Source organism: Panthera tigris, chromosome C1 (genome assembly GCF_018350195.1).
Source record: "Panthera tigris isolate Pti1 chromosome C1, P.tigris_Pti1_mat1.1, whole genome shotgun sequence".
NCBI lineage: Eukaryota > Metazoa > Chordata > Mammalia > Carnivora > Felidae > Panthera > Panthera tigris.
Window position 1 is genome coordinate 187,422,544 of NC_056667.1, and position 13,188 is coordinate 187,435,731.

The following is a 13,188-nucleotide window of genomic DNA, read 5'->3' on the forward strand; positions in this document are numbered from 1 at the left end:
CTCCTGCGACACGAACCCCCAAATCGTGGGCGTGCCCCGAGGCCTTGTCCGCCGCCAACTCCGCCCTGGGGTGTGGCTCCGGCCCCGCCGCGGGCCTCGGCGCTCCATTGCTCTCCCCGCCAGCCTCGCCTGGCTCCGGCCCCGCCCCCCGGTGGGCCCATTGGCTCGCAAGGTCCACAGGGCGCCTCTGCCCTCACGCCCATTCCGCAGAGCTGGCCAGGCTGAGGCGCTGCTGCCGGAGCGCGGGGTGTGAGACGTGGCTCGTTGGCGGAAGAGCCATGTTGGACTTTGCGATCTTCGCCGTTACCTTCCTGCTGGCGTTGGTGGCAGCGGTGCTCTACCTCTATCCGGTAATCGCCGTCTCGGCCTCGGGGTCTCTGACAGCCGCCCCAGCCTCTGTTGCCGCATCCGCGTCGCTCTGCGCGCAGTGGGCCGCAGGGAGCGGGCCTGAGAGGAGGGCTCCCGCTCTCGCTTGTGTTCCCGTTCCCGCATCGCGCAGCTGCAGCTCTCGGGCATGTGACGCCTCGCGGGGTGCGCGCGGGCTGCGCTGGGAGAAGAGCGGAGCGGGCGGCTCGAGGACCCCTCTGGCGCGCACGGCCAAGGACGCGTTGCCGCCTGAGGGCTTAGGGCCGTTCTTCTGGGTTCTGCCTACCTGCTCCCGGCACTTGCCACGCCTCTGTCATAGGCTGCGTGAGCAGTACTTTGGGGTGACTTTTGGGCAGTAATCCTGACAAACCCAAATTCCATTTTCCAGGGTGTCTGGGAGGAAACTTGAGGGTGCGAGAGTGCTCCACTCCTTTGTCCTTTTCTGAGGATTCTCCTGGATTTTTTTTTTTTTTTTTTTCCTCCTTCATGCCCTGCCTTTCGATCAGTCTTTCGGTCTGTTAACGAAATCCAAAGTCCTCACGGCCCAGATCGGTCTTGCTCTTCGCAGGGCCTCGGAAGCAAATGGAGCTGTGGAATGAGCGTTGTGGTGGGTTAGTTCCTGAGCTTGAAGTAGCGACTTTGCGTTAGCTCTGAATCTTGTTCTACTAGACTTACCTGCTTGCCTTTATCAGTCTCAGAGGGTGATTCTGAGAGGGAAAGGAGCTAGTAGATGAACAATCATCTCTTAACCTGTTTACAAAACACGGTGGTGTTTTCGTGGAAAAAGTTAAGTAGCTGAGCTCCCCAAAACCTCACTGATAATAATGAGGGAACACCTTCAATGTTCAGAGATGGTAAATGGATTAGATTGGAATATTGCAGCTACACAACCTGTAATGTCCTGTATCCTATTTATCTAGAAACTAAAGGTTTAATGACTCCAGATCCTGAGGGTTTTTTTTTTTTTTAATTTTTTAAATGTGTGTTTATTTTTGAGAGGGAGAGACAGCACAACGGGAAGGGCAGAGAGGGGGAAGGGCAGAGAGAGAGAGAGAGAAGAGAGGGAGACAGAATCCGAAGCAGGCTCCAGGCTCTGAACTGTCAGCACAGAGCTGGTTGCAGGGCTCGAACCCACCAGCCATGAGATCGTGACCTGAGCCGAAGTTGGACCCTCCAACAACTGAGCCACCCAGGTGCCTCTCCAGATCTTGAATTTTTGATAATCTTTAAATGAGATTGCCCTTTGATTAGTCTATAGGAAGGAGCACTGTTTAGTCTTTCAGCCAAATATGGTTCCATGTACTGGCTATACAGCAGTGAACAAACCAGGCAGAAAATTCATATTCTGGTGAGGGGGAACAGATAATATAAACAAATAACACTAAAATACTAGTATTAAGTATTATGGAGCAAAATAAAGTTGGGAACAGGTAGTGTTATTTTAAAGTAGGATGGTCAGTTTTTTTAAGGAAAAATATTCCAGAGTGGCTGCACCAATTTGCATTCCCACCAACAATGCAAGAGGATTTCTTTCTCTCTACATCCTTGCTAACAGTTGTTATTTCTTGAGTAGAACTATCCTACAATCCAGTAATTGTACTACTGAGTATGTAACAAAAAATGCAAAAACTCTAATTCAAAGGGATACATGCATCCCTATAGAGCATTATTTATAGCAGCCAAATTATGGAAGTAGTGCAAGTGTCCATCCATAGATGAATAAAGAAGATGTGGTGTATACTTACAATGGAATATTATTCAGCCATAAAAAAGAATGAGATCTTGCCATTTGTAGTGACATGGATAGAGCTAGAGAGTATAATGCTAAGTGAAATAAGTCAGAGAAAGACAAATACCCTATGATTTCATTCATTTTTGGCATTTAAGAAAGAATAAATGAGCAAAGGGGGGAAAAGAGACAAACTAAGAAACAGACTCTTAACTGTAGAGAACAAACTGATGGTTATGAGGAGAGGTAGTGGAAGGATGCGTGAAATAGGTGATGGGGTTTAAAGAGTGCACTTGTCACGGTGAGCCCCACATGTTGTGTGAAAGTGTTAAATCACTATATTGTACACCTGAAACTAACACGGTATATTAACTATACTGGAATTTAAAATTAAAAATATTAATAAAATAGGATGACCAAGAGGTAAGGAGAAATTGGAAGAGAGACCTGAAGGAGATGAGGGAGGGAGCAAGCCATTCAAGTATCTGAGAAAGCATTCCAGACAAAGAGAATAGCATATGCACATCTTCAGGGGGAAACATCCTAATGTGTTCCAGGAAAACAGAAGACTAGTGTGGCTGGAGTGGAGTAAGAAAGATAAAATCAGAATGATGGGGAGGAAAGGCAGGTTTTTGTTGTAGGCCAGTTTATGGACTTGGCATTCATTCTGAAGTAGGCCACTGGAGGGTTTCAACAGAAGAGTGACATTTTAAATTTAAGGGAGTTAAAAATTTAATATTATTAGTTAAATCTTAAGCAAATCATTTTGACGGATATGTTAAGAATAAACTTGTGGACCTAGGGTAAGGGTAGAAGTAGGCAGGGTAGTTAGGAAGCTGTTAAAATAATTTTGGTGAGATCTGGTGCTAGCTTGATAGCAGAGATGGTGTGGAGGGAAGAGGGGTATGTTTCATTTGGAGCATAGACAATTTAATAGGAGGGAAGGTGGAATATATCGGCATACATGTAGGCAGATGATAGTCATGGTGTGGAAATTATTTCCTGATTGCTTTCATTTTTTCAATGGAAAAGTAGCAAGATTATCAGTTACTGGTGGGGATAGGGGATTTAAAGAAAGAAAAGGAGCAGAAGAGCCATCTAGAAGATTACAGAATGATAGACTAGGGAAGTGTGTGATTTCCAGGCAGTTCACTGGAGGTTCATGAAATTAAAATAAGACTAGTCACCATGGTTGTGTTTCTCTTCAGCTGTGTGGATTCAGGGACAGTTTGTCAGATGTTGGATTTAATTAGAATTGGTGTTTTGCTGGGACACCAGGATATAGGGCAAAAGGATACAGGACAAAGGAATGTTTATAATGACCTACCATGGAATCTAAGCTGAGTAAAGTAGAAAATGAATATGTAAGTGGGTGTGTTAAAAGTACTTTTTGGGTTTTTGGAGTGAAGATAATAAAAATAGTTGAGAAGGAAAGATAGGAGGTGCTTGGAGATTTGGATGCTTAATGTTAAAATTCTGGAGATGTTGAAGTTTTTGGTCATGTAAAAATCTAATTTATGGGGACGCCTGGGTGGCTCTGTTGGTTGAGCGTCCAGCTTTGGTTCAGGGCATGATCTCGTGGTTTGTGAGTTCGAGCCCTGCGTTGGGCTCTGTGCTGACAGCTCAGAGCCTAGAGCCTGCTTCGGGTTCTGTGTCTCCCTCTCTCTCTCTGCCTCTCCTCCATTCACACACTCTCTATCAAAAATAAACGTTAAGAATTAAAAAAAAAAAATCTAATGTATGACCATGGGAATGAGTTGCTAAGATAGGGTGGAGGCTTGAATAGGGGAGAGATGGGTCAGGGAAAGAGGATAAACTTCTGTAGGTATAGGAGTCTGGGGATGAGAGAAGACCTAAGGTTGGTAGTCCTGGCCTTTGTGTGGTGTCTAAGTAAGGAAAAAGATCATAATAACACTCTGGATAGTCTCAAGGCCAATGGTAGTGGTGAGGCAGTGAAATGGGGAGATTGAAGTTTTGCAGGGTTTTGTCCAGGTGCATACCAATTTTGGGATCCCTCTCATCATTTTAGCTATTTGGGAGATGTGGATGTAGTAAAGAGTGGGAGAGCATTTTACCTGGCATTCTGAGGTTCACTCTTCATTTTTGCGGATGAAATGTGGCATTTGCTATAGGAACCATTTTATCCAGAGGATGCACAGACTTCTAATGCTACCTCTTCCTGTTTGCTGATGGAGTTGTGGAAGCCAGGATTAGGTTAGTGGAGAGGAATTGTACTTAGTATTTCCACATCGTTAGAGTTTATTCACCCCTGCGTAGTTTTTGCCAAATATTCAACATTTCTGTCATAACACTACTCTGTGAAGGTGTCCAAATATTCAAAGACATCAGTTGCATTTTCTTCAGCATGAAGATACACATTCTGGAGCCATCCATCTTCCTTCCCCAGCTGGTACTGGTTATAGTCTCCTTCAGTTTAGCTCTTGTTCTTTTACTATCACTGTGGGTATTCTCTTCACCTGTGTTATGTACCCTATTTCCTACATGCCTCACAATCCTTTCTTGTTTCACTTGCTATATATGCTGCAGTGCATCATTTTACAGTAGCTTCCTAAGAAAGTGTGCATGGAAAATACATTTTATGAAACCTAGCTTATTTGAAAGGTTCTGTTCTAGCTTTACACTTGAATAATAGTTTGGCTTCGTATTAGATTATAGAATATTTTCCCTTAGAATTATAGGTGCAACCACTCCGCCAGCCTGTTTTTCCTGAATTTGGAATCTTGAGGTTTACTTCCAGAAGGATGGTAATCAGAGGAATAAAGAATCTGTATGCCAACTTTTTAAGAATTGGTTAAGTCTGTGTCTTACCTTATGTCTTATCCAGGCTTTCTGGTTACTGAGTGCAAATCTGATTGCTTTTTTAGGAATCCTCCTTCTTCCTCTGCAGACTCCTAGAGGAGGCCTCTCAACTATGTCAATTAATCACTTCTCCAACAGCTTAACACTTTCAGAAATTTGTTGAATTGTTCATTCTGTTATTTCCTCTCCCTTTCTCTTTATTTTTGTTTTCTCCTTCTTTATTCACTTTCATTTAGTGGGATTTCAGAAGGAACAGATAATTGATGAATGTTATGGATCTACCATGTTTAAAGAGAAATCAAGAAGCTTGCTTTATGATTAATAATTTTATCCCAGGAAATTGAAAGTAGGATTTTTTATACCACTGGGTTTATCTTTTTTCTAATTTCCTCCCTATTTAAAATATTAAACTTGAAAGTTTCCATTATTGATGACTATAGGACAGAATTATACACTGTAGATTTCATTGTTATCAGCTAAATACAAGTGACACATACTATGCATACTATTACCTAGATAGCATTCTTGTAGTATTTAGCAGAAACTGAAAAACTCTATAGTTAGTACCGTTCAATCTAGTATTTCTCTTTTGGCATATATACCCCAAAGGAGGAAAAAAGTAAAGTTTTACAAAGATTTTTATAGCACTACTTATATTAATGAAAAAAGAAAAAAAAATAGCCAAGATGTTTTATAGCAGTATGGTAGGAAAATGATAAAGCAATTTCCTTTTTAAAAATTTTTTTAAATTCAATTAAAAAAATTTTTTTTAGTGTTTATTTATTTTTGAAGAAGAGAGAGACAGAGCATGAGCGAGGGAGGGGCAGAGAGAGAGAGGGAGACACAGAATCCGAAGCAGGCTCCAGGCTCTGAGCTGTCAGCACAGAACCCAATGCGGGGCTTGAACTCATGAGTTATGAGATCATGACCTGAGCCAAAGTCAGACGCTTAACCAACTGAGCCACTCAGGTGGCCCTCAATGTTTTTTTAGTTTTTAAAAATGTTTATTTATTTATTTTTGAGAGACAGGGAGAGTACACAAGCAGGGAAGGAGAAGAGAGACAGAAGGAGATACAGAATCTGAAGCAGGCTCCAGGCTCTGAGCTGTCTGCTCAGAGCCTGATGTGGGGCTTGCACCCAGGAACTGCAAGATCATGACTTGAGCTGAAGACGAATGCTTAACTGACTGAGCCACCCAGGTGCCCTAGGCAATTTCTACTACATGATGAACATAGTTTAGCCTTTAAATGTTCAAGTATGTTGAATCACTATGTTGTACACATGAAACTAATATAATACTGTATGTTAACTATATTAGAATTAAAAATAAAAAAGGAAACCTCTTCTTTTAATTAAGATATAAAACAATAAATGCTCAAGTAAAGAAATATTTATTCATTTACTTATGTAATGTTAATTAGGAAAAAGAAAGGGGGCAGAATGCTAGATAGATAAATGCTGACTAATATTAATCAAAATTGTTGACAAAATTCAGAATTGATCCTGGAGTAAATATTTCATGTTATTTTTTCTATAAATATTTAGTTTATTTAAAAATGATAAAAAGCTGGGGAGCCTAGGTGGCTCAGTCGGTTAAGCATCTGACTTCGGCTCAGGTTATGATCTCATGGTTTGTGACTTCGAGCCCCGCATCGGGCTCTGTGCTGACAGCTCGGAGCCTGGAGCCTGCTTTGGATTCTGTGTCTCTCTCTCTGTCTGCCCCTCCCCACACACACTCTGTCTCTCTCAAGAGTGAATACACATCAAAAGAAAATTATAAAAAGTCATATTAAAGAATAATATGCTTGTCATAAGATAAAAACTAAGAAAAAAATAACATTGATCCCAAAACATAGCAGCTGTAACCCCAGTATAAAATTGTAAATATTAAAATTTTACATACTTTTCCCCAGTTCATTTTAGAGGTTGTTACTTGAGCAATTTGCTATGAATTATTTTATTATTTGTATGCCACACACCTCAGTGACTGTATGACCCTGACAATGATGACTATATTTGGGCCGTCTGAATGGCTCAGTCAGTTAAGCATCTAATTCTTAATTTCAGCTCAGGTCATGATCTCGCAGTCATGAGATTGAGCCCCAAGTCAGGCTCTACACTGAGCATGGAACCTGCTTAAGATTCTCTCTCTCCCTCTGCCCCTCTCCCCTACTTGTGCATGCTTTCTCTAAAATAATTTAAGAACTGACTACATTAAAGCAAAAGATGAATATCATATTGTATTTTGGTAAATTCTTTGGCTAGAAAGAGAACAGTTTTAGGAATGAAACTCTTGTAAGCATGACATTGAATTTTTTTTATAAGCCAAGCCAGAAGGGACCATACGTAGACTCAGAACAACAACAAAAAAGGTACTTTGTTATATATTAGTTGATGTAGAATGGATATTAAAACTTTCAAACTTGTTAGTTTAATTGACACAGAGGAAGCATATTAAGATTATTCTTTTAAATACAAAGAACCCAGTTTTTGTATTTTAATACAAAAAGAATTCTTGATATTCAACCAAATTGGAAAGCCATCACTTAGTCATGCAGATGTCTTGGCAAAACATCTGACTTATGGGTTATGTGATTATACATTAAGTTATATGTTATACATTAAGTCATTATACTAAACTATTTTAAAATTTCTCCTTAAGGCTTCTAGACAAGCTGCAGGAATTCCAGGGATTACTCCAACTGAAGAAAAGTGAGTAGTTATTATTGTTATTATTTTTTGGAATTCAGTAGAGTTAACTCTTATTTAATTTTTGGTATCAAAACTAAACCATATTTGTAAATTACATAGTTTATTTAATTCCTTTATTTACTCTAAATTTATCTCTGGGCCTAAACCTGAACTTTGTTAAGAACAGAAAGGAGAGCTGTATAAACAAAAACTTTAATTGCTTTCAGGTATCTGGCTGGCTTATTCATTAGAACATCCAACTCTTGATCTCAGGGTTGTGAGTTCAAGCTTCACTTCGGGTGTAGAGTTTACTTTAAAAAATAAATAAGAAATAAAAAGTTACACACACAAAATCTGAAAAAAAAAAAAACCAAAACTTTAATTGCTTTCACTTTCTCTAGCCAGAGTATTGAAAATAAAAAACAATAATTAAGATAGAAGGAAATTAGAAAAAAATGCCAGAACTGATCTGATGATTTAAATCAGCCTATGATGATGTTCATTGCTATTTCAAAATGAGATGTTGCAAAAATGGGGTTATTTTCCATTGTGTAAGTCAGATGTTCCTTGTGTAGCTTTTTTCTTGGTTTGAATTGTTACAAATTCTCAAAATATCAGAAAAATCCATATCTAAATATAACTACAGAAAGTAAGGAGTCAAATTTAATTAAGTTTTAGATTTTGCAATAATTTGCATTTCATTCAACTCTGCTCTCATCTGTTGACACAGTTAATTCAGTATCAGTTATTGTTTTTCTGATTCTTCCAAGTTAAATTTCTTATTTTTCCAAGTTATTTTTTTCAAATGTTGTTCTTTTCTCAGAGATGGTAATCTTCCAGATATTGTGAAGAGTGGAAGTTTGCACGAGTTCCTGGTTAATTTGCATGAGGGATATGGGCCTGTGGTCTCTTTCTGGTTTGGCAGGCGCCTTGTGGTTAGTTTGGGCACTGTTGATGTCCTGAAGCAGCATATCAACCCCAATAAGACATGTAAGTTTATTTTTTTTCTAATTATCTGATCCTTATCTTTTACGAATAAACATCTATACATGAAGAGCCACACATTGTTCATGGGTAAGACTAGCTAACATTTGTTGAATGTTTTATACTATATGCCAGGCATTATGCTAAGGTCTGTATAATTAGTACCTCACTGAAGTTACAGTATTGTAAAATGATTATTTTTCTCCTCAGTTTATAGATATATACAGTAGAATCCCAATATAAATTCCAACAGGATTTTTTTGAAAAAAATAGATCCAGGGTGCATGTGGAATAGTAAAGGTACTTGAGCAGTCAGAAAGCATCTAGAAAAGAATATTCATGAGGGGAATACTTATACCATCTGATAGAGCAATGTGCTATAAATCTAGATTAATTTAAAGAATCTTGTATTATGATAAGACTAGACAGATTGATGGAGTAGGTAGTCTGGTAGACAAACCAAGTATACATGATAAGAGAGCATTTTATGATAAAGGGGAAAGGTGATAAACGGTTTTGGAAAACTGGTTAGCTATTTGGAAAAAATAAATCTGCATCCCTGCCTTGCTCTTTATAGCAAAATAAATTCCAAATGATTAAAATTTAAAGTCCTAAAAAGTATTAGAAGAAAACGTGGTTAAATATCAAATTGAGGATAGGTGTTGATAAACCTTTTCTTACCATGAGGTCTAGGAGCCATCAAGCACAAGATAGGTAAACTATCTTAAATTTTTATGTAAATCTATATAAAAATGAGAAACTTCAGTACAATAAAAAGCACAGATTACTACCCATGATGTGTAGTTGATTACTATATTTCTGTAAAATAAAAAGGCACCCTGAAAAAGTTTAAAAGAGATGGGGAAACTATTTACCATCCATATATATAAGTAAAAACTAGTAAGAAAATAAAAATAAAATGGAGATATAGAAAAATGGGCAAAAACAAGGTAATTAAGAAAAGAGGAAATAAAAATGGCCAATAAATAAATGAAGATTTCAACCTGTCTAATAATTAGTGGGATGCAAATACAAGTTTTACCTATCTTACTTGGAAGATATGAAAAATATTGGCAAAATGCATTGTTGCTAAGGGAATAGGCAAACATGGAATGTAAATATTTTATAAACTTGGGAGAGAGGGTTGGCAGGATCTTTGATTTAGCAATAATATCATAAAGAATTTATCATAAGTTGATATTCATATAATGAGAAAAGACATATTAATATTATTTACAATAAAAATTTGAAGCAAAGTTAAATGTTAGTGGCTGAATGAAAAAATATAATCAGGCCTTAATATGCTGATGTAGATTTATTTTGTTTACCAAATATCTATATGGCCTACTATATGCCAATACTATTATAAGCCATTTACAGATATTAACTCATTTAATCCTTAGAACAACCTTATGAAGTAGACATTAGAGAAAACTGAGGTGCAAAGAGGTTAGGTCATTGGCCCAAGATCACACAACTTATTAGTGATAGAAATGGGACTTGAAGGTAAGCAGTCTGGCCTGAGTTTGTGTTCTTAATCACTAAGCTTTCCATAACATGGAAGGATGGCTCTGTCAGGAAATGCAGAGATGAGTAAAACCAGACGTGGTCTCTGCTCCTGTGGAGCTTATGGTGTATTGGGGAGTAGGAGAACCATGTAAACATTGAAGTGATCATACTAATGAACTGGGAGAAGTGCTCTGAAAGAAGTGTTTGTATTTGTAAAATCTGACATTTTTGTTTCCTTCTGTTAAGTAATGTTAACAGCTATAAAAACAAAACAAAAGCAGTCTTATTGGGGCAGCTGCGTGGCTCAGTTGGTTGAGCAGCGACTCTTGACTTCGGCTCAGGTCATGATAGCACAGTCATGAGATTGAACCCTGTTTGGGGCTCTGAGCTGAGCGTAGAGCCTGCTTGGGATTCTCTCTCCCTCTGCCCCTCCTCTCTCTCTCTCTGTCAAAAAAAAAAAAAAAAATGCAGTCTCAAAAATGTTTAACATTATCTCTCTGATGAAATTTAGATGAATTTTCTTTTGTATTTTACTGTTGTTTTAATTGTTTACAATGACAATGTATTTTTTTGTATGAAACAATATAGTCATTAAAGAAACACTTAAAAAATGGATGAAAGAGAAAAAAGAAATTTCTGCACTCAGCCAAATAATTTTAACTGTAATACTTAACCTTTACACACCAATAACAATTTTGCTTTAAAACCAGTGGAATGAGCTTTTTTAAAAATCAAAGATATTGTTGTCATGTAGGTAGAATATTTATGTTAAGTATTAATTATTTATAGTGTAATTGCCAGTCAGGATATTGTATTCTTAACAGTTTTTATTGCCTCTTGAACTGTTCATATTTAGGAAAGATAATGAAGGGAGTTGGGAAAAAAGTTGGCATGCTGTTAGCTACAGTCCCCTACCTCCTTGATCTCTTTGTTTTGTGCTAGGTTTTTATAGTTGTTTTCTTTGTTTTCAGTTCTGTTGCCCACTTGGACTCAGAAATGCTTAATTTGTCTGTTTCAGCGGACCCTTTTGAAACCATGCTTAAGTCATTATTAAGGTATCAATCTGATGGTGGGAATGTGAATGAAAACCACATGAGGAAAAAATTATATGAAAGCGGTGTGACTAATTCTCTGCAGAGTAATTTTGCTCTCCTGCTAAAGGTAAGGTGATGAGAAGTATGGCCCAGAATTCTTTAATACAGATGATAGTATATTTTTGACTATTAGTGTGTCTTGTCTTTGCTACTTTTTTTCTTGTCTTTCTAAGCTGATTTTTATTCTCCTGAAATTCTAAAACAAAACAAACAACAATAAATAATCTTCACACCTGTACTCTTCTGTGTAAGCTGGAATAATGGGAATGGAGAGAACCTGAACAAATTTTCTGTGTCAATACATTTGTCCTTTGTGTTCAGGCCAGACTCTAAACTAGTCCCAAAACCTGATCTAAGCTCACTTAAAACACATTCTCTTGTTAAAACTGCAGATTTACTGGGCCTCTGCATAGACAAAACTAAATCATACTGCAGAGGGATCTGGCATTTTTTTTAAACAATTTTTTAAATTTATTTTTATTTTATTTACTTATTAAAGCATTTTTTTAGATGTTTTATTTTATATTTGAGAGAGACAGAGAGAGAGCATGGGCAGGTGAGGGGCAGAAAGATGGAGACACAATCTGAAGCAGGCTCCAGGCTCCGAGCTGTCAGCACAGAGCCCAATGTGGGGCTCAGACTCATGAGCAGTGAGAACACTACTTGAGCCACAATCAAACGCTTAACTGACTGAGCCACCCAGCAGCCCCAACAGTTTTTTTTTTTTAATTTTTTTTAATGTTTATTTATTTTTGAGATAGAAAGAGAGCACGCATGAGTGGGGGAGGGGAAGATAGAAGTGGAAACACAGAATCTGAAGCAGGCTCCAGGCTCTGAGCTGTCAGCACAGAACCTAACACAGGGCTCACTCAAACTCACAAACTGCAAGATCATACCTGAGCCGACGTCCGATGCTTAACCAACTGAGCCACCCAGGCGCTCCTTAATTTTTTTAATGTTTATTTATTTTTTGAGAGAGAGTACGAGTGGAGAAGGAGCAGAGAGAGAGGAAGACACAGAATCTGAAGCAGGCTCTAGGCTCTGAGTTGTTAGCACAGAGCCCGATGGAGGCTCAAACCCTCAAACTGTGAGATTGTGACCTGAGCCAAAGTTGGACACAACCAGCTGAGCCACCCAGGCACCCCTAGGGATCTGACATTTTTAAGATGTTCCACAAATGACTTATTTACAAAGTTTGAGAACAATAGTAATCCATACTATTTACTTTTTGTCCCTAAAGATCCTTAGCTGAGCCCTATGTGCTGACAGTTCTCTGTGTCCCAATAGCACTGTTCCAAACCTTCACCCTTATTCTACTATTGCTAACAAATCCCTTTGCTTGCTGTAGGTGTCTTTGCCTCCTGGTTTGCTGAGACCATAGTGTCCCTTACCTGTAAATTCCCTCAATATCCTATTTCCCCACAAACAAACTCTATCCATCTCAATCTTGTTCTTTCTTGTCATTTTAAATCTTAAAGAACCCTTTCTTCTGTACAAAACTAATCCATCCATTTGTGCTCTTTAAAAACAATGGAATTGGGGCACCTGGGTGGTTTAGTTGGTTGAGCGACCGACTTCGGCTCAGGTCATGATCTCACAGTTTCTGAGTTCAAGCCCCGCATGGGGCTCTGTGCTGACAGATTAGAGCCTGGAGCCTGCCTCAGATTCTGTCTCCCTCTCTCTTTGCCCCTCCCCCCCTCATATTCTGTCTCTCTCAAAAATAAATAAACATTAAAAAAATTTTTAATAATGGAATTTATAAAATTAACGTATGGTTGCTGTAGAAAACATTTTATTTTTTATTTTTTTTAATGTTTATTTTTGAGAGAGAGACAGAGACAGAGCACAAGTCGGGGAGGGGCAGAGAGAGGAGGAGACACATAATCCAAAGAAGGCTCCAGGCTCTGAGCTGTCAGCACAGAGTCTGACCCGGGGCTGGAACTCACAGACTATGAGATCATGGCCTGAGCTGAAGACGGATGCTCAACCAACTGA

At 38.7% G+C, this 13,188-nt stretch overlaps 1 protein-coding gene across 2 annotated transcripts in view; it reads left to right on the plus strand.

Moving 5' to 3' along the window:
• Positions 1-221: 221 nt before the first annotated feature.
• LOC102956498 (cytochrome P450 20A1) overlaps positions 222-13,188 on the plus strand; it is a 73,771-nt gene continuing 60,804 nt past the window's right edge. Inside the window, exons 1-4 of one of the 2 annotated variants that reach the window (XM_042995117.1) lie at positions 222-350; positions 7,578-7,627; positions 8,430-8,596; positions 11,118-11,260. In XM_042995117.1, the coding sequence (XP_042851051.1) occupies positions 279-350; positions 7,578-7,627; positions 8,430-8,596; positions 11,118-11,260 (432 nt within the window). In that variant the 5' untranslated portion in view covers positions 222-278. Of the gene's footprint in view, positions 351-386; positions 974-7,577; positions 7,628-8,429; positions 8,597-11,117; positions 11,261-13,188 lie in introns of those variants that run through there. The other variant, XM_042995118.1, reaches the window with a different exon arrangement.